At 45.2% G+C, this 14,739-nt stretch overlaps 1 protein-coding gene across 1 annotated transcript in view; it reads right to left on the minus strand.

Moving 5' to 3' along the window:
* Positions 1-12,449: 12,449 nt before the first annotated feature.
* The window catches only part of ZC3H12C (zinc finger CCCH-type containing 12C), a 33,295-nt gene continuing 31,005 nt past the window's right edge, over positions 12,450-14,739 (minus strand). Inside the window, exon 7 of the mRNA XM_021711603.1 lies at positions 12,450-14,728. Within this exon, the coding sequence (XP_021567278.1) occupies positions 14,298-14,728 (431 nt within the window). The 3' untranslated portion in view covers positions 12,450-14,297. The remainder of the gene's footprint in view (positions 14,729-14,739) is intronic.

Genomic DNA, 14,739 nt, shown 5'->3' on the forward strand with positions numbered 1-14,739 from the left:
GGCGGGTCTCAAACCCGCGGGCTCAGGCAATCCACTCACCTCAGCCTCCCAAAGGCGCGTGATTACAGGCTGAGCCACCGAGCCTGGCTTTAAAATCACCTTTTAATTTCTTTTTCTTTATTTCAATAGCTTTAGAAGGCATAAATAGTCTTGGGGTACATGGTTGCACTGTATAGGGGCGAAGAGGTCTAGGCTTTACGTGCACCCATCACGGGGTTGCAATTTCATGGATGTCAGGAGGGCCTCTCTGAGGAGGTGATGCTTGGCCCTAGTATGATCTATTTGCAGGGAGCCAAACTCGGATATCTTTAGGAGTCTGGAGAGGAAAAATAGGTGGAGCTGGTGGCTTGTGGGATCTAGAGACCATGTATGTGGCCGGAGGCATTCAGTGAAGGATGAAACAAGTTGTGCTGGCCAAGTGGACGTATCCCTCTTCGAGTCAGGCCCATGTGCTCCCCTTTCAGAGTTCCCCAAGGCCCAGGTCCCGAGCTGCTCCCGTGTGGACCCCACAGCCTGTCCTCAGGGTACCTCCAGCTTTCTCCCGGTGCACTCAGTCATCTGGCCATTTTACACCTCTCTGTGCGCAGAAGGTTCTCCATCATATCTTTTTTCTGTGCCTGATTTCTTCTGACTTTTATGTTTTCTGCCCTGAAAAAGCTGCCAACCTTTGGGTACCAAGCCCGAGGGCATCTTCTCTGTGAAACTCTCCTGTCTGCCCACAGCATCATTATTGGCTGGAAGTATCATGGACGACTCCCCCAGTCACGCCTTAGACATGCTGTCACAGGCAGAAGCCAAATGACATAACAGCCAAGATTTAGCCTTGAACAAGATGCAGGGGGTGGTGACCCGCCGTTCTCCCCCCCCCCCCCCCACTCTTCTTCAGCGCTTGACTTAGCAACTACTAATTTAGCAATTGCTGAATAAATGGATCCATCAGTCCAAGGAAAATATAAACCCGCTCTGTGGCACTCTTGATTTGGGCAAACAGAGCAAGGCAGTGGGTATACTAGGCATGGCCCTACCCTAAGTATAGTATCAGGACCCAGCTGAGTTCTGCACTGGACGGGAGGACTGCACTTTGCTTCTGTCACAGAGGCTGGAGAGAGTTGCAGGTGGAGGATGGCACTGATATGGAGCTGAGAAGTTTGTCTTTGCTGGTGAAACAGAGGTTGAGGTTACTCCGGGGGGAGGAGCCAGGAATGAAGGTGCTCACCAAGAATACCCCGAGAAGGGCTTGGGTCTAGAGTCCATGTGGTGGGCACGTGGCCTGGGATGTTGTTGTGATGGGGGTAGCTTTGAATGTTACAGTCAGACATTCTGGGCTGATCATGGAGGAGGGTGTGTGTGTTTGTGTGTGTGTGTGTGTGTGTGTGTGTGTGTGGTGGGGCGCCACGGTCAAAGTTTTTAAAGAGTGCATGATGGGAAGATGAAGCTACGAGAGTCTAGTTACAAGGTAGAAGGATGGGGAGGTGGGGAGAAGCTGTCGGGTGGCTGAGTGGGAAGTAGCTGCTGTAACAAGCAGCTCCCATTCCAGGTCGAGGCCCAGCCAGAGCGGAGGGGAGGGACAAAGGTGAGGAATGTGGGATTTCTTCAGAGGTTGAATGGAACCCTTGGGGGGGCTGCTTTAAGAAAGGGGGAGAAGAGCCGGGCTCGGTGGCTCAGCCTGTAATCCCGTGCTTTCGGAGGCCAAGGTAAGTGAATTGCCTGAGTTCATGGGTTCGAGACCCACCCAGCCAACTTGGCGAGACCTCATCTCTACAATAAATCAAAAAAATTAGCCAGGTGTGGTAGCGTGCGCCTGTAGTTCCAGTTACTTGGGAGGCTGAGGCGGAAAGATCGCCAGAGCCCAGTAGGTCGAGGCTGCGGTGGCCGGGAGCAGCCACTGCACTCCAGTCTGGGGACAGAGTGAGACTCCAACTCAAAAAAAAAGAAAGAAAGGGAGAGAAGGATGAACACGGGGCCAAGGTGCAGGCCCCCAGCTGAGAAGGGAACTTCCATCTCCTGGCACCTGTTATGTCCCTGATTCTGGGGCTGGATAGTCTACACAGATATCTTATTTATTTTTATTTTTTGAGTCGGAGTCTCACTCTGTTGCCCAGGCTGGAATGCAGTGGTACGATCACAGCTCACTGCAGCCTTGACTTCCTGGGCTCAGGCAATCCTTCCGCCTCAGCCTCCCAAGTAGCTGGGACTACAGGTGTGCACGACCATGCCCAGCTAATTTTTAAAAATTTGTTTTGTAGAGACAAGGTCTTGCTATGTCTCCCAGGCTGGTCTCGAACCCCTGGGCTCAAGCAATCCTCTCACCTTGGCCTCCCAAAGTGCTGGGATTACAGGTGTGAGCCAGCACACCTGACTGGGATATTATTTGATTACATCGACAGCCCTGGGAGGTGGGTAAAAAAAAAAATTCTGTCATAACAGAGGCTGTAGCTGAGCTTCAAGGGTATACAGTGTGGCAATAGGGTGCCAAATTGGCCACTGGGCCTGCACCCATGACCTCAGCCCTCCCCATAGGAGTTGGCCCTGCTGCCAGGGAGTAGCTGGACTGTCACCGTTCCTGTTCCTGGATGGAGGTGGGACGATCTTGCCCTTAGGCCTTTCCTCTTGGCCCTGAGGCATTTTGCTTTGCAGCTTGGGAGTGCCAATTTTCTCCGTGGTGTATTTCTTTTTTTTTTTTTTGAGTTGGAGTCTCACTCTGTCGCCCAGACTGGAGTGCAGTGGCCGCTCCCGGCCACCGCAGTCTCGACCTGCTGGGCTCCGGCGATCCTTCCACCTCAGCCTTCCGAGCAGCCGGAATTACAGGCATGCGCTACCACACCTGGCTGATTTTTTGATTTATTGTAAAGAGGAGGTCTCGCTGCCCAGGCGGGTCTCGAACCTGTGGGCTCAGGCAATCCACTCACCTCAGCCTCCCAAAGGTGCGGGATTGCAGGCTGAGCCATTGAGCCTGGCTGGTGCATTTCTTTTCTCTGGAGGACACACTTAGCCTGGGACATTCTGGTGTCTCGGAGGGTCTCTTGGGCACAGCTTCCTGCACCGATGAGGGACAGGCATTGCCCTTGGCCCTGGGCAGGCCGGAGTCCGGCCGACGGTGGGGTCGCTGGGCTCGTGCCTTCAGGTCAGCAGAGGGTCCACGGAAAGGCAGTTGCTGATGCTGCTCCCGGCGGATAAGTAACCACGTCGGCAGGACAGGCCCCGAGTCGCGACACGCACCCACCGCCCTTGGCCTTCCGGGAGCCTGAGGAGCCCAAGCTGTGCCCGACACTCCTCTAACCTCCTCCTTGGGCCTCCAGCGAGTGCCTGGTGCTGTTGAATTCTTGCATCCCCCCGCCAAAAAAAACATAGCTAGTATGGTGGCTGGTTGAAAATGTTCCCAGGCCACCCTCTCACCACGGGGCCCTTCCTGCTACTGGTCTGGATGATGGAACCACAAGTCTGGAAACGAAATTCTTGTTAGAGCGGTGGAGGGGCCTTTCTCAAAGTCAACTGCCGTCTTCCTCTCTCCCCACCCGCCCACAGTCACTACCAGCCCGGTGATCTCAGTGTCCCCTGGCAGCCTCGGGCCGGCAGAGTGAGGAGGTGGCGTTGAGAAGGCTCACCTTTCCGATGACTCAGAGCCAGGAGGTGAGGGGGGTGGGAAAGTGGGAGCCGGGAGGCCGATGCGTCCTCACCCACTCCCACCCATCTCTGCCCGGGGCCCCATACAGACTCCACTACCACCTTGTCAGCCACTTTCCTCAATGTGGGCCATGAGATTGAGCTTGGATTAGGCCAGGGCACCTGCTCTCCTCCCTCTCTTCTAATTCACAGGTTTTTTCTTTTTGAGTTGGAGTCTCGCTCTGTCGCCAGACTGGAGTGCACTCATGGCCACCGCAGCCTCGACCTGTGATCCTTCCGCCTCAACCTTCCAAGTAGCTGGAACCACAGGCGTGCGCCACCACACCTGGCTATTTAAAAAAAATTTATTGTAGAGACGAGGTCTCGCCATGTTGCTCAGGCTGGTCTCGAACCCCTGAGCTCAAGTCATCCTCTTGCCTCTGCCTCCCATAGTGCTGGGATTACAGACGTGAGCCACCATGCCTGACCTAATTTGCAGGGTTTGAATGCGTGTTGCTCACGATGGCACAGCGCGCTTTGTCCCGTCTTGGTCATTTGGCCACATGCATAGCAGACCCATAACTCTCCCCCAGAGTAATAGAGTAGCTTTTCATGTAGCCACCAAATTGGATTTGCCGTCTCCCTTTATCTTTTCACTTGCATATTTGAAACAATTATCCAAATGGATGATAATTACATCCTTGGAAAGTGGAGAAGGGGGAGAGAGAGCTTTGAAGGCACAAAGAGAGAAAGCCTTGCCCCTGGTCCCGCCTGCCCCCAGGGACTGAGGGGGACTCCCTGTGCCCTGAGACCACTGCCCAGGCCTCTGGAGAGGACGGGAAGTGCATGGAAACCTTGCCTTCCCATAATTCTTTCAGTGTTTGGTCCTTTGCTGAGTTCCCCTGGGAACTGGAAGGGAATCTGTCTGGCCACCCAATTAAACCTCCGTATTTCTAATCTCACGGTGAATTTGTGCAAATAGAAAACATGGGAGAGATGAAAGGCTGCCGCTTCAACATCAAAGGCGTGTTTGCAGTGGGCCTTGTCAAGAGTCTGAAGGCTGTACAGGCTTCCTCTAAAGACACCCTAGAAGGGCCCTGAGCACAACTGGAAACATTAGAAATAAATATGCCGCCTTTTACTCTCCAGGACTACAAAGGACAGGCGCCCAGAAGCTAAAATAACCTCCTTCTGACACTGAACCCAGAAGTCTGGCTTATCGGAGGTAGCCAGCCCTGGGCTTTTCTAAAGCCCTGAGCACCGAGCCCTGGTCAGCGGGCTTGTGTCCCAGGCCAGAGCCGTCAACACAAGCCTCAGGACGGGAAGGTCTGGGAAACCTTTTCCTCTGATCCAAAGCAACATCTTTGTCCTGACTGTCTGAATGTGAAAGCAGTGTGGAGGGTGTGTGTGGCTGTGGAAAGAGACAAACACACGCCCTAGTTGTTCTTTTCCCGTCTTTTCCTGCCCTCAGGTAAAGTTATAGCGTGTTTGAGTATGTGGAGTTGCAGTACAATGGGCTTTCAAGCCTCAGACCTCAGTTTTGGTAGAACTACTCACAGCGAGGGTGTCGAGGGGCCCATTCCCAGAGGAGCCTTGCAGCAAAGTGGGAAAAAGAACCTTGGAAGCATGTATGGTGGGTTTCGAACTGTGGGATTGCCTTTGAGCAAGTGCTTTAAACTTTCTGAGTCTTAGTTTTCTCATTTCTGAAATAGAGAGAATGCTTGTTTCATGGGATTTTGATTTAACTGATGGAAATACAGAGGGTGCTAAAAAGATGTATACACATTTTAAGAAAGGAAAAAACAGTACTAAACTTCTAATATTCAATCTATACCAAGAGCAAAAGATGAATACAAGTCGCGTTTGGCTTCTGCAATGACAAGAGGTGCTTAGAGTGATTACCATCAGCGTCCAGACACTTCTGATGATGGTGAACTAAAAGTAATACATAGATAACATCGCTTTCAATGTGTATACATTTTGTCGGCACCCCCAGTATACGGTACTGGACCCCAAATGTGAGTGGTCTCTCTGCCAGCCTTTTCTCTCCAACTTGGAAAGCAGCAGTTTTCAACTAGGAGGAAATGCTTAAGGAGAAAAACAATTGCCCGGTGTCACCTGACATTTCCCACGGGGCACCCCTGCACTGTCCAGCTTGGCCCTGTGGGTTCTTATGGTGAGGGACTGGTATTCTCTTTCACTTGGGACAGGACCGTGGGGGTGGGAGGGAGGTGCAGACAGGTTTGCTGAGCACCACTGCCTCGGGAATAAAAGTGGATTTCAGCAACACAGACACTGCTCAACTGTGCGGTTCTGGAACGTTTCATGGAATCATTGTTCGTGATTGCCCTTATCTCTATTACGATCCAGGGAAAAACCCTTAAACCAAGAACTGAGTGATGGGAGTAGCAAGGAAATAGATTCTATGAACTCCCTGAACGTTAAAATGTCACTCCTGAAAGAGTCCTCACCATTGAGTATATTCAATGACACTGATTGCTAGAATTGAAACTCTTCCACTGTTGTCTCTAGAAGGACAGGGAAAACTCTAATGAGAACGTCTGGAAATGACTATACACTGTTATTTACATAACAGTGGCTGTCACTTGTGAACACTGTGGACCTGCATGTGCAAGGGCGTCCCTTGTTTCAACTCTGTCGTCTTAACAATCTTGGAGACGGGGCTACCACTGGCCTGGTTGGGACTTTGCCAATCTGCTACATCTAGGCCCTGTGGGTCTGGGGTTCCTAGCTTACTCCGAGGCCCCGTGACTAACCCTCGAGAGGGATTCATTTTTCAAAGAGTTACTTTAAAAATCCTAAAAGTGGCCGGACTTGGTGGCTCAGCCTGTAACCCCAGCAATTTGGGAGGCCGAGCCAAGCGGATTGCCTGAGCCCGCGGGTTCGAGAACCACCCAAGCAAAGTGGATTGCCTGAGCCCGCGGGTTCGAGAACCACCAAGCCTGGCGATAGCTGATTTTAAAATAACTCTCCCCACACATTACTTGCTTCATCCGTGTGTATTGACCCTGTCTCTTTTAGCCAGTGGTACTAGGTGGGGAAGAAATGAAGTCCTTGCTCAGATCAGCACTGCAGCCTAGCTGAGCAGCCTGGGGCCTCAGCCTGTCCCCAGAATGCTCAGCGGGGATGTGCTCAGTCCTCGGCCAACAACTGATGGAGAATCAAATCTGCTGTCAGAGCCAAAATAAATGGTCTAAAGTAACAAAATGCCAATTAAACATCTTAAAATAAAGCCGGGGAGGGGAAAGAATACCCGACAATGGCAAACAGCAGTTATAGGGAAAAACCTGCTCTCTGAAGTGGCTTCTTACTGTCACAGAATGTGAGCTTGCTATCCCGGCATGGTGGTTCACACCTGTAATCCCTGCACTTTGGGAGGTGGAGGCGAGAGGATTGCCTGAGCCCACGAGTTTGAGACCAGCCTGGGCAACATGGCAATACCTTGTCTCTACAACAACAACAAAAAATAGCTGGGGGTGGTGACACATGCCTGTGGTTCCAGCTACTTGAAAGGCTGAGGCGGAAGGATTGCCTGAGCCCAGCAGGTCGAGACTGCGGTGGCTGTGAGTGTGCCACTGCACTCCTGCCTGAGTGACATGAGACTGCAACTCAAAAAAAAAATGTGAGCACACCAAGCATACAGATCATCGGAACAATTTGGTACTGTGACGGCATCTGAGAGCATTTCACTGATAGAAAACCATCAGAACCATGGGGCCAGGAAGACACTGCTTTCCGGAAGAGGAGGGATAAAGCGAAGATTCCTGTTTCACTTCAGTAAGAATGGGGTGGGTGCGGCATTGCAATTCACATCTGTCTTTGAATGGTTCCCAGGCCCGCCACCATGCAGTAGGTGACCAGAAGCCTGTGAGAACATTCGCTCCATTTCTCAACTGTGCCTGAAGACTCTGGAAGAGCATTTGCCCCAATTCTACACACTGTGTGGCTCATATATATATTTCCCGGGATTCAAACACAGGCAGTGGGGATCTGACAACTGTCTGCAATCTCTTCCGATCTGTGCAGAAATTTCTTCGGATGTAGAACATTTCCTCACAGTGACCAAGTTTCCCAGCAACTATCAAAGAGATAAAAACTCCCACTGCTGTTCCATCAGATCTTTTCCATCTGTTTTAGAAAGAGTCTGTGTTCCTATTGACTGTTCTGCCCTGTAGATTCCAGCCTGACTACAAGGAGGTGAACTTGAAGGGAGTCACACACACCCTCTGCGCCCTGACAGGCACGGGGGCATCACGCGCTTCGGTGCTCACTGTGAGTGACAATCCTGGTACACACCACCCTGCCGAGACAAGGCTTTCAATGTTTTTTCATCATCTGACACAAAGAGAACACCATGCCAACTAGCATTTCTCATGTACTCCCTGGCCAAGGTCCTTATCAGCATGGTCTTAGCCACACACCTGATGACAGCTCAAAACCACCAGCAACAAACACCTTAATGACAGATTAGGAAAAAACACGCTCAACGTCTAAAGTTATGAGCAGATGTCTTTGATGTTTAATTTCGATTTTCATAGGAGTTAACTATGGCTCTAATACATTGATACAGAACATGTGCTTTTCTTACAAGATGCCCATAATGTTAACAGCTATTGAATGCAGGCCAACTAAAGAAGATGCTTTTATTTATTTGGCATCTACGCTGTCATGAGGTCAATTTCTTCATGAAACAAAAACAAACCACCGTAAGAAAAATTAATTTTTTTAGTTTCTTTTCTCAGTGACAGAATCACTTTGGTGTTTTGAAATGGATTTCCAGTAGGTCTAAAATACTGCTCTTAGACTTGTAAAAATTCCATTACAGAAACACGCAGAAGATAAAACAGAATAGCAGCAGTGTTTATCAGATAGATGGCTGCTCTAAACGTTCTTTGCCGTACTTTTCCTATAGGAACAGTTTGCAGAATCAAGTCAGAGATTCTGCTGGCACATAGCTATGGTTTGGGAGAGGGGGTAAAAAAAAAAAACCCAAAAAACTAAAAAGAAGAGACGAGATCAATAACGTAACACACAATGAAATGCTATGACTCTGCAGAAGTTGGCATTTTATGCATATTTCATATAAGATGGAAAATTTATACCTTCAAAAACCTAAGAGAAATCTAAAACATACTTTTCCTAAAGACAAACCTTGCTCTTCAATATCTTTTTCCCTAAGCTGCTTTAAGAAAGGTGGCAAAAATTTTAATGGACATTTGGTGATTCATCTGAAGTATTTCAACAGAAAATTGGAAAATTTGGTACACGATTCAAGAAGTGAAACTACAGATTTTATAAAACTAAATTAAACCATGCACAGACATCTTCTACTCCCAAATGGTTGAAACTTTAGTTTTTAAATCTGAGAGACCAGAGATCTTAGGGGAAAAGTCACTTCTAATACATCATAGTATTATTCGAACAGGCATCATAAGCAAGTTAACAGGAAGCACTAAAAAAAATTAAGTCACTACTTAAAAAACAATGAACACCGTTAAAAGCTAGAGTTGTATTCCAACTTCAGAAGAAAGTAGAACTACTTAAGTGAATGCTGATCTTCACAAGTATTTAATGTTCTTATGAAAATGATGTTATTGACATAACACCAGGTACAAAGCACTGTGAACAGACATGCTCAGCGGCATGTACTTCCAATGAATTCAAAATTACATGTGATCATATTAAGAACACATCATTCGCCATGGACAGTCCCAAGGCGTCTAAAAAACCTATACTAAAGGTTTGGACAGAGAAAGCAGGGATACACTCTGTTTCTTATAGAGTCACGTTGTAACAGATACACTCACATTATAGCTACAATGATACTAGTCACAATTTAAAATCTTACAGAATAATGCTATAATATGTAAAATTACAATATATTTACCTCCTTTAAAACCATTTCTAAGAAGGGCAGAACTGTCGTTTATTAGAAGGTAAAACCAACAGAAAAATGTAACTGGTAAGTGCTGTCATTAAACTATTTGTGGCTAAGTATATGCTAATTTTCAAAATACAACAGATTTTTGTTTTTCTTTTGGTCCAGGAGGCCAGTCAAAAACAAAGGTTGGTGACAGTTTCCAATTTATCAATAGAAATGAAAAGTTCATGAAACAACTTCAATGTTTATTAAAACACCTTTTTACAGAATGCTTTGTGTTTAAACACAGAAAAATACCTCAATAAATAATGGGTATGAACAGGTGAAAAACATAAATGAGTTCAGACGCTCTAATACGACTATCTCACAGTCCTCATTTGAAGGACATCAATAACCATAGGATTTACTTTGACTGTCAACTGAAATGCAATTATTATTTTTTAAAAAACCCTTATCGGGATTTACCGCTCACTATGCCTGGTTTTTTGCCTTTAGGGCAGGGATCAGCAAAGCGTGGCTCCCAAATCTGGCCTGCTGCCTTTTCTGCAAATAAAGTTTTATTGAAACACAGCCACACTCATTCATTTACCTATTATCTGTGGCTGCTTTTATGCTATAAAGGCAGAGGTGAGTCATTTTAAAGACCATATGATTCTAAAGCTTAAATTATTTACTATCTGATCCTTTAAAGAAAAAGTTTGTCAACACCTGCCCTCAAGGGCTTTCCTAGACCAACTAAAATAATGCACACGTTTTTTCTAATTTTATTGACAATCTGCTTTCTCGTATTCCAGTGCATGTGTGTAATCCCTCTCCCTCTCTCTCTTTTTTTTGACACTTCATTTTATTTGTAGGTATGTTGGAAGCTTAACTTCAATATATTGGGAATGTAAGCATAATATCTACCTGTGACCTGTTTGATTTCAGGTCATGCAGGGATTCTCTGGGAGTTAGATGACAACAAAATGGATGAGCCATACACCAACGGGATGGCCAGAAAACTGTACAACTGTACATCTTATTTTGTCTTGAATAAGGAGGCCAGAGAGCATAAAGGATCATGAAAACCAAACATACTTTGGAGTAAATGCCATTGTAAATGAGAGAAACGAGCTTGAGAGTTTTCAAAACACACACACACACACACACACACACACACACACACACACACACACCCCCTCCCACCTGTCACAGACTAAGAGTTACAACATAATCAAAGTATATTTGCTTTATAAATATATTACTGTCTATATACATATAGATACATCCACAAAAGACATGTTAAATAATTATTTATATAATCAATACTACTACTTTAAGGTTTTTTGTGTATTTTAAAATTACACACTCTATTAAAGTTATCAAAATAATTCTTTAAAAATACCAAGAATAAAACCAGTGAATAACTGCTTTTTTCCCATTCAAGTGGTTCTAAATCTTATCATTGGCCATTCAGACCTCAGACTTGGTCGTCCACAACTCAAAGAAACATAGTTCAATCAGGGAAAAGTTAGCCATCAAAAGCACCCCCTCCCCCATTTTTAATACCTCATAACAAATATGTATGTGTGTGTATATATATATATATAATATAAAATTCTCTTTTGTTATATTACATATTCTCATAAATGAATCTCCATAAAAACACAAAGTTCAAGTTTCCACCAGTACCAAACACATACTGGTGTGCATTTCCGTCAAATATTTAGGTAAATGACAAACTCTATACCAGGATATAGAGATCATAAAAGCAAGACTGAAAACGTCTGTATCACATGCAAGAAAGGAGGGAATACTAAGGGCCAGTATTTGGCCAGGTGGGTACTATTCCCTCTGGACTAAGACACAGAGACAACAGACTGGCTAATTACTGTGTAAAGTACAGTCAACTGTCAATTATTCAGGGCCAAGATATTCCGGTTTGAATCCTTTTCTTCTACCAGTTGACTACTTTGGCAATTTCACTTATTAATATACCTCTCTCTGGTTATTTTATTCGCAATTCTGGTAAGAGATTTGATTAGAGAGAAAGTTTCGGCTAAGATGAAGGTTTGTGATCAGCTATGGATTAACTTAATGATGGACTCCTTTTACTTATTGCTTTAGATAAATAAGAATTTGCTGTACCTGAAGTCGCCAATTATCTCCCTCTAAAGCCCTAAAAGCAACATCAGTGCTTCAACAACAGTGGGCATACTGTCTGTCCTCTTGACATAAGAAAACTGCTCATTTTGAACTCCTCATTATACTGAAGGATGAGAGCTATTCACTTCAGCAGAGGTGGCAGCTGGTGACACGATTTTTCCATAGTTTAAAATCCACAAAGCCATGACAGTCAGCTCAAAACGTTAGAGGGTCCAATGAAAACCAATGAAGGGTGGCACACAGATTTCACCACAGATCTCGTTTAAATACATTTAGTAAGGTTTGGCAGATCTTCAAATCACTAAAATGCCAAGATGAAGAAAATGGAAGCAAAATCTACACGTACAGTTTAAGTGATTTCGTCCCCCCCCCCCAAAAAGGTCTCAGACTATGACTAAAATAAAAGGTATTACACGTTTGTAACCCTCTTTTTGGCACTGGGTTAGCCTCTACATTTAGACTTGCTCCATAGATAGTGACCAACGGAATCAGGGAGAACAGTTTCACACGTGAGTAGGTTGCCCTCAGACAGACACCACTCAGAATGGTCTGCATGGCCTCACCCATATTCGTTCTGGGTACAGATGAGGGACGCTCATTTCAAACACAACAGCAGTAACTGTGTAGAACACCACTTTCCTGAATGAAGTTTGCTGAACACGGTTCAGATTATTGGATATGTCAATATGCACAATGCCTTTTAGAAGCATTTACTGTATACCCAAATCCTACTTCATGCAACACACGGTGTCACACGAGTAGTGAAAATGTTATCCTAGTCAAAGGTGCTTGGACATTATTTTCAGGCAGCATTTTACCTTTATTTTAAGTTAGGTTCACACTAGATAAGTTTTAGGAGAAAGGAAATGCCAATAAATTTATTTAATATGTTTTACTATGTTATATAAAACTAAGACAGACACTTTTTATTTACCTAAGTTGTTACTTTTATTTTCTAACCTATTCTAGAGCTCAATTTTACTTTAAAAATTTGTATTTAAATAAGGGATAAAATGTTGCCCAAAAGTCTAATCATAGTTACTTGTGTTTTAACTAGATCTACAAATCAAAATAGTTCTTATAGTTAAAAAGATACAATTTGTATCAACAGTAAAAGGTACTTTCTGGTTTTTCAGGGCTTTACTTCAAACTGCAGCATGTAGAATCCTCAGAATAACCAGGACATCTAGGCAGACTACAAAACAGATCTGAATGCATCTGTTACACTAAGTAAAATTCACAATCTGGAGGCAACAGTTGAACGATGTCGGTCAGACAACTGTCTGCCACTGACTGCAAGATCTCTCTTCTAATCCACAGAAAAATATTCGCAGCTAGCAAAACCCATGACTTTTAAACCAGAAATATCCCTTACTAATACTAGAACAGACTTCAGTCTGTATCTAAAACTACACTATTTGTGGCAAGAATCTGGCCTTAATAATATAACAGGCCCCCCAAAAAAACTACCTTCAGGAAAATGGAAAATATACAATATCTTACAAAAAGTTTAAAGTTACCCTTTACAGCTCCTCCATCACCATTTCTATAGTGCAGTATCAATAAGCGTTGCATATCCTCAACACATAGAACCACCTCAGGCCAGCCTCGATAAATAGCAGGAAAGCTAAAGACTATATTCAATATAAAAGTTGCATTGAGAATAATTAGATTCATTAAAAACAGGCAAGTACTGTGAAAGGGTTATTTTATCCAGTAGGGTTGTGCCCCCAAACAAAAAGACAGACATATTAAAAATACAGGTTGATGAAAACCCAGGAATTCAATTTCGTTTCTACTGTCTAGAAAGCACATCATAGCTGGATAACAAAGCTCCAACCTGTAACAGTTACGGCTTCTGCCTTAGTCATTAAAAAAAAAAAAAAAAAAAAAAAAAAAAAAGATGGAAACAATTTTTTTCCATTGATTGCATCTGCTTTCTTTTAAATCGACCACATTAAATTAACTAATTTCTTAACAGAAAAAATCCAAACAAAAACAACACAATGAAAAGTGCCATACTGCAAATCATCCTAATATATACTGTTACCCATTTCAACATAAACCGGTAACTTATATTCTGTGTAAAATATAAAGTCAGTGCGGTAGTTTATCTTTGTTTCTATAAATAATGATTATAGCACAAAGAAGCCCACTTCCCCCAAATAAAAATAACTTAAAAAGCTGTAAAAGAGTCTAATTAAGCTTGGCTTGAAAAAATAGTTTGCTAGGTCTAGTCAAATGCTCCACATTCTGAAGGTGTTGCCATTGCTTGCGGTTGATAGACAAACACCAAGTTAATAAAACATGAAACAAGGATAAAAAGTGCTGCGTATAAACCCCTGATGCACCAAAGATTCATATCAAAGATCACAGATACATCTATGAAATCAAACTGGAAAAATTTCCAGCCAAGGAGATAGCTTTGAAAAGGAAATGTTTAAAAAGAGGTTTCCATGTAAAGCAATGCCGTGATACTTCCACCAGGTGGGGCTACACATACAGGTTCCATGATACAGTCGCTCACATAAATGGATACTATATAACCTCCTTGCTGGAAGGAGATCACATGTGCTATTGTAGCAAACCTCCCTCAGCATTTGAGCTGAACAAAAGACGACTAAACACCACGAAGATGCATCATCTTTCAATAACCCAGCTGCGATTTCTCCACGAGGATCGCCGCGGCCAGCTGCTGGGCGTCCGTCAGGTGAGGGTTCCTCTTCATGACGAGCCTCACGAGCTCAGGCGGGAAGATGTTGCACAGGTTGACGTAAATTTTCTCGCGGCTGTCGGGGTACCGCGGGGGGTCCGGCGGCACGCCGCAGTAGGGCACGCGCCAGGCGGGCTCCGGCCGCTCGGGCAGGCTCTGGAAGGTGAACGGCTCGTAGCACGGCTGCGCGGCGCTGTCCGGCAAGGAGTAGGTCTGCCGGTAGCCGTAGGCGTCCAGCCCGTAGCTCGGCCGGTCCCAGCCGCCCCGCCCGTCCTGGCGCGAGTGCGGCTTCCGCGGCCTGGAAGGGGAGCGGTCGTAGAGGCGCGAGTCGGAAACGCTGTCTGGGCGCGTGGCCCCCAGGGCCCGCCCGAGGTGG

Source organism: Carlito syrichta, unplaced genomic scaffold (assembly GCF_000164805.1).
Source record: "Carlito syrichta isolate Samal-C Ts95f unplaced genomic scaffold, Tarsius_syrichta-2.0.1 Scaffold302396, whole genome shotgun sequence".
Classification (NCBI taxonomy): domain Eukaryota; kingdom Metazoa; phylum Chordata; class Mammalia; order Primates; family Tarsiidae; genus Carlito; species Carlito syrichta.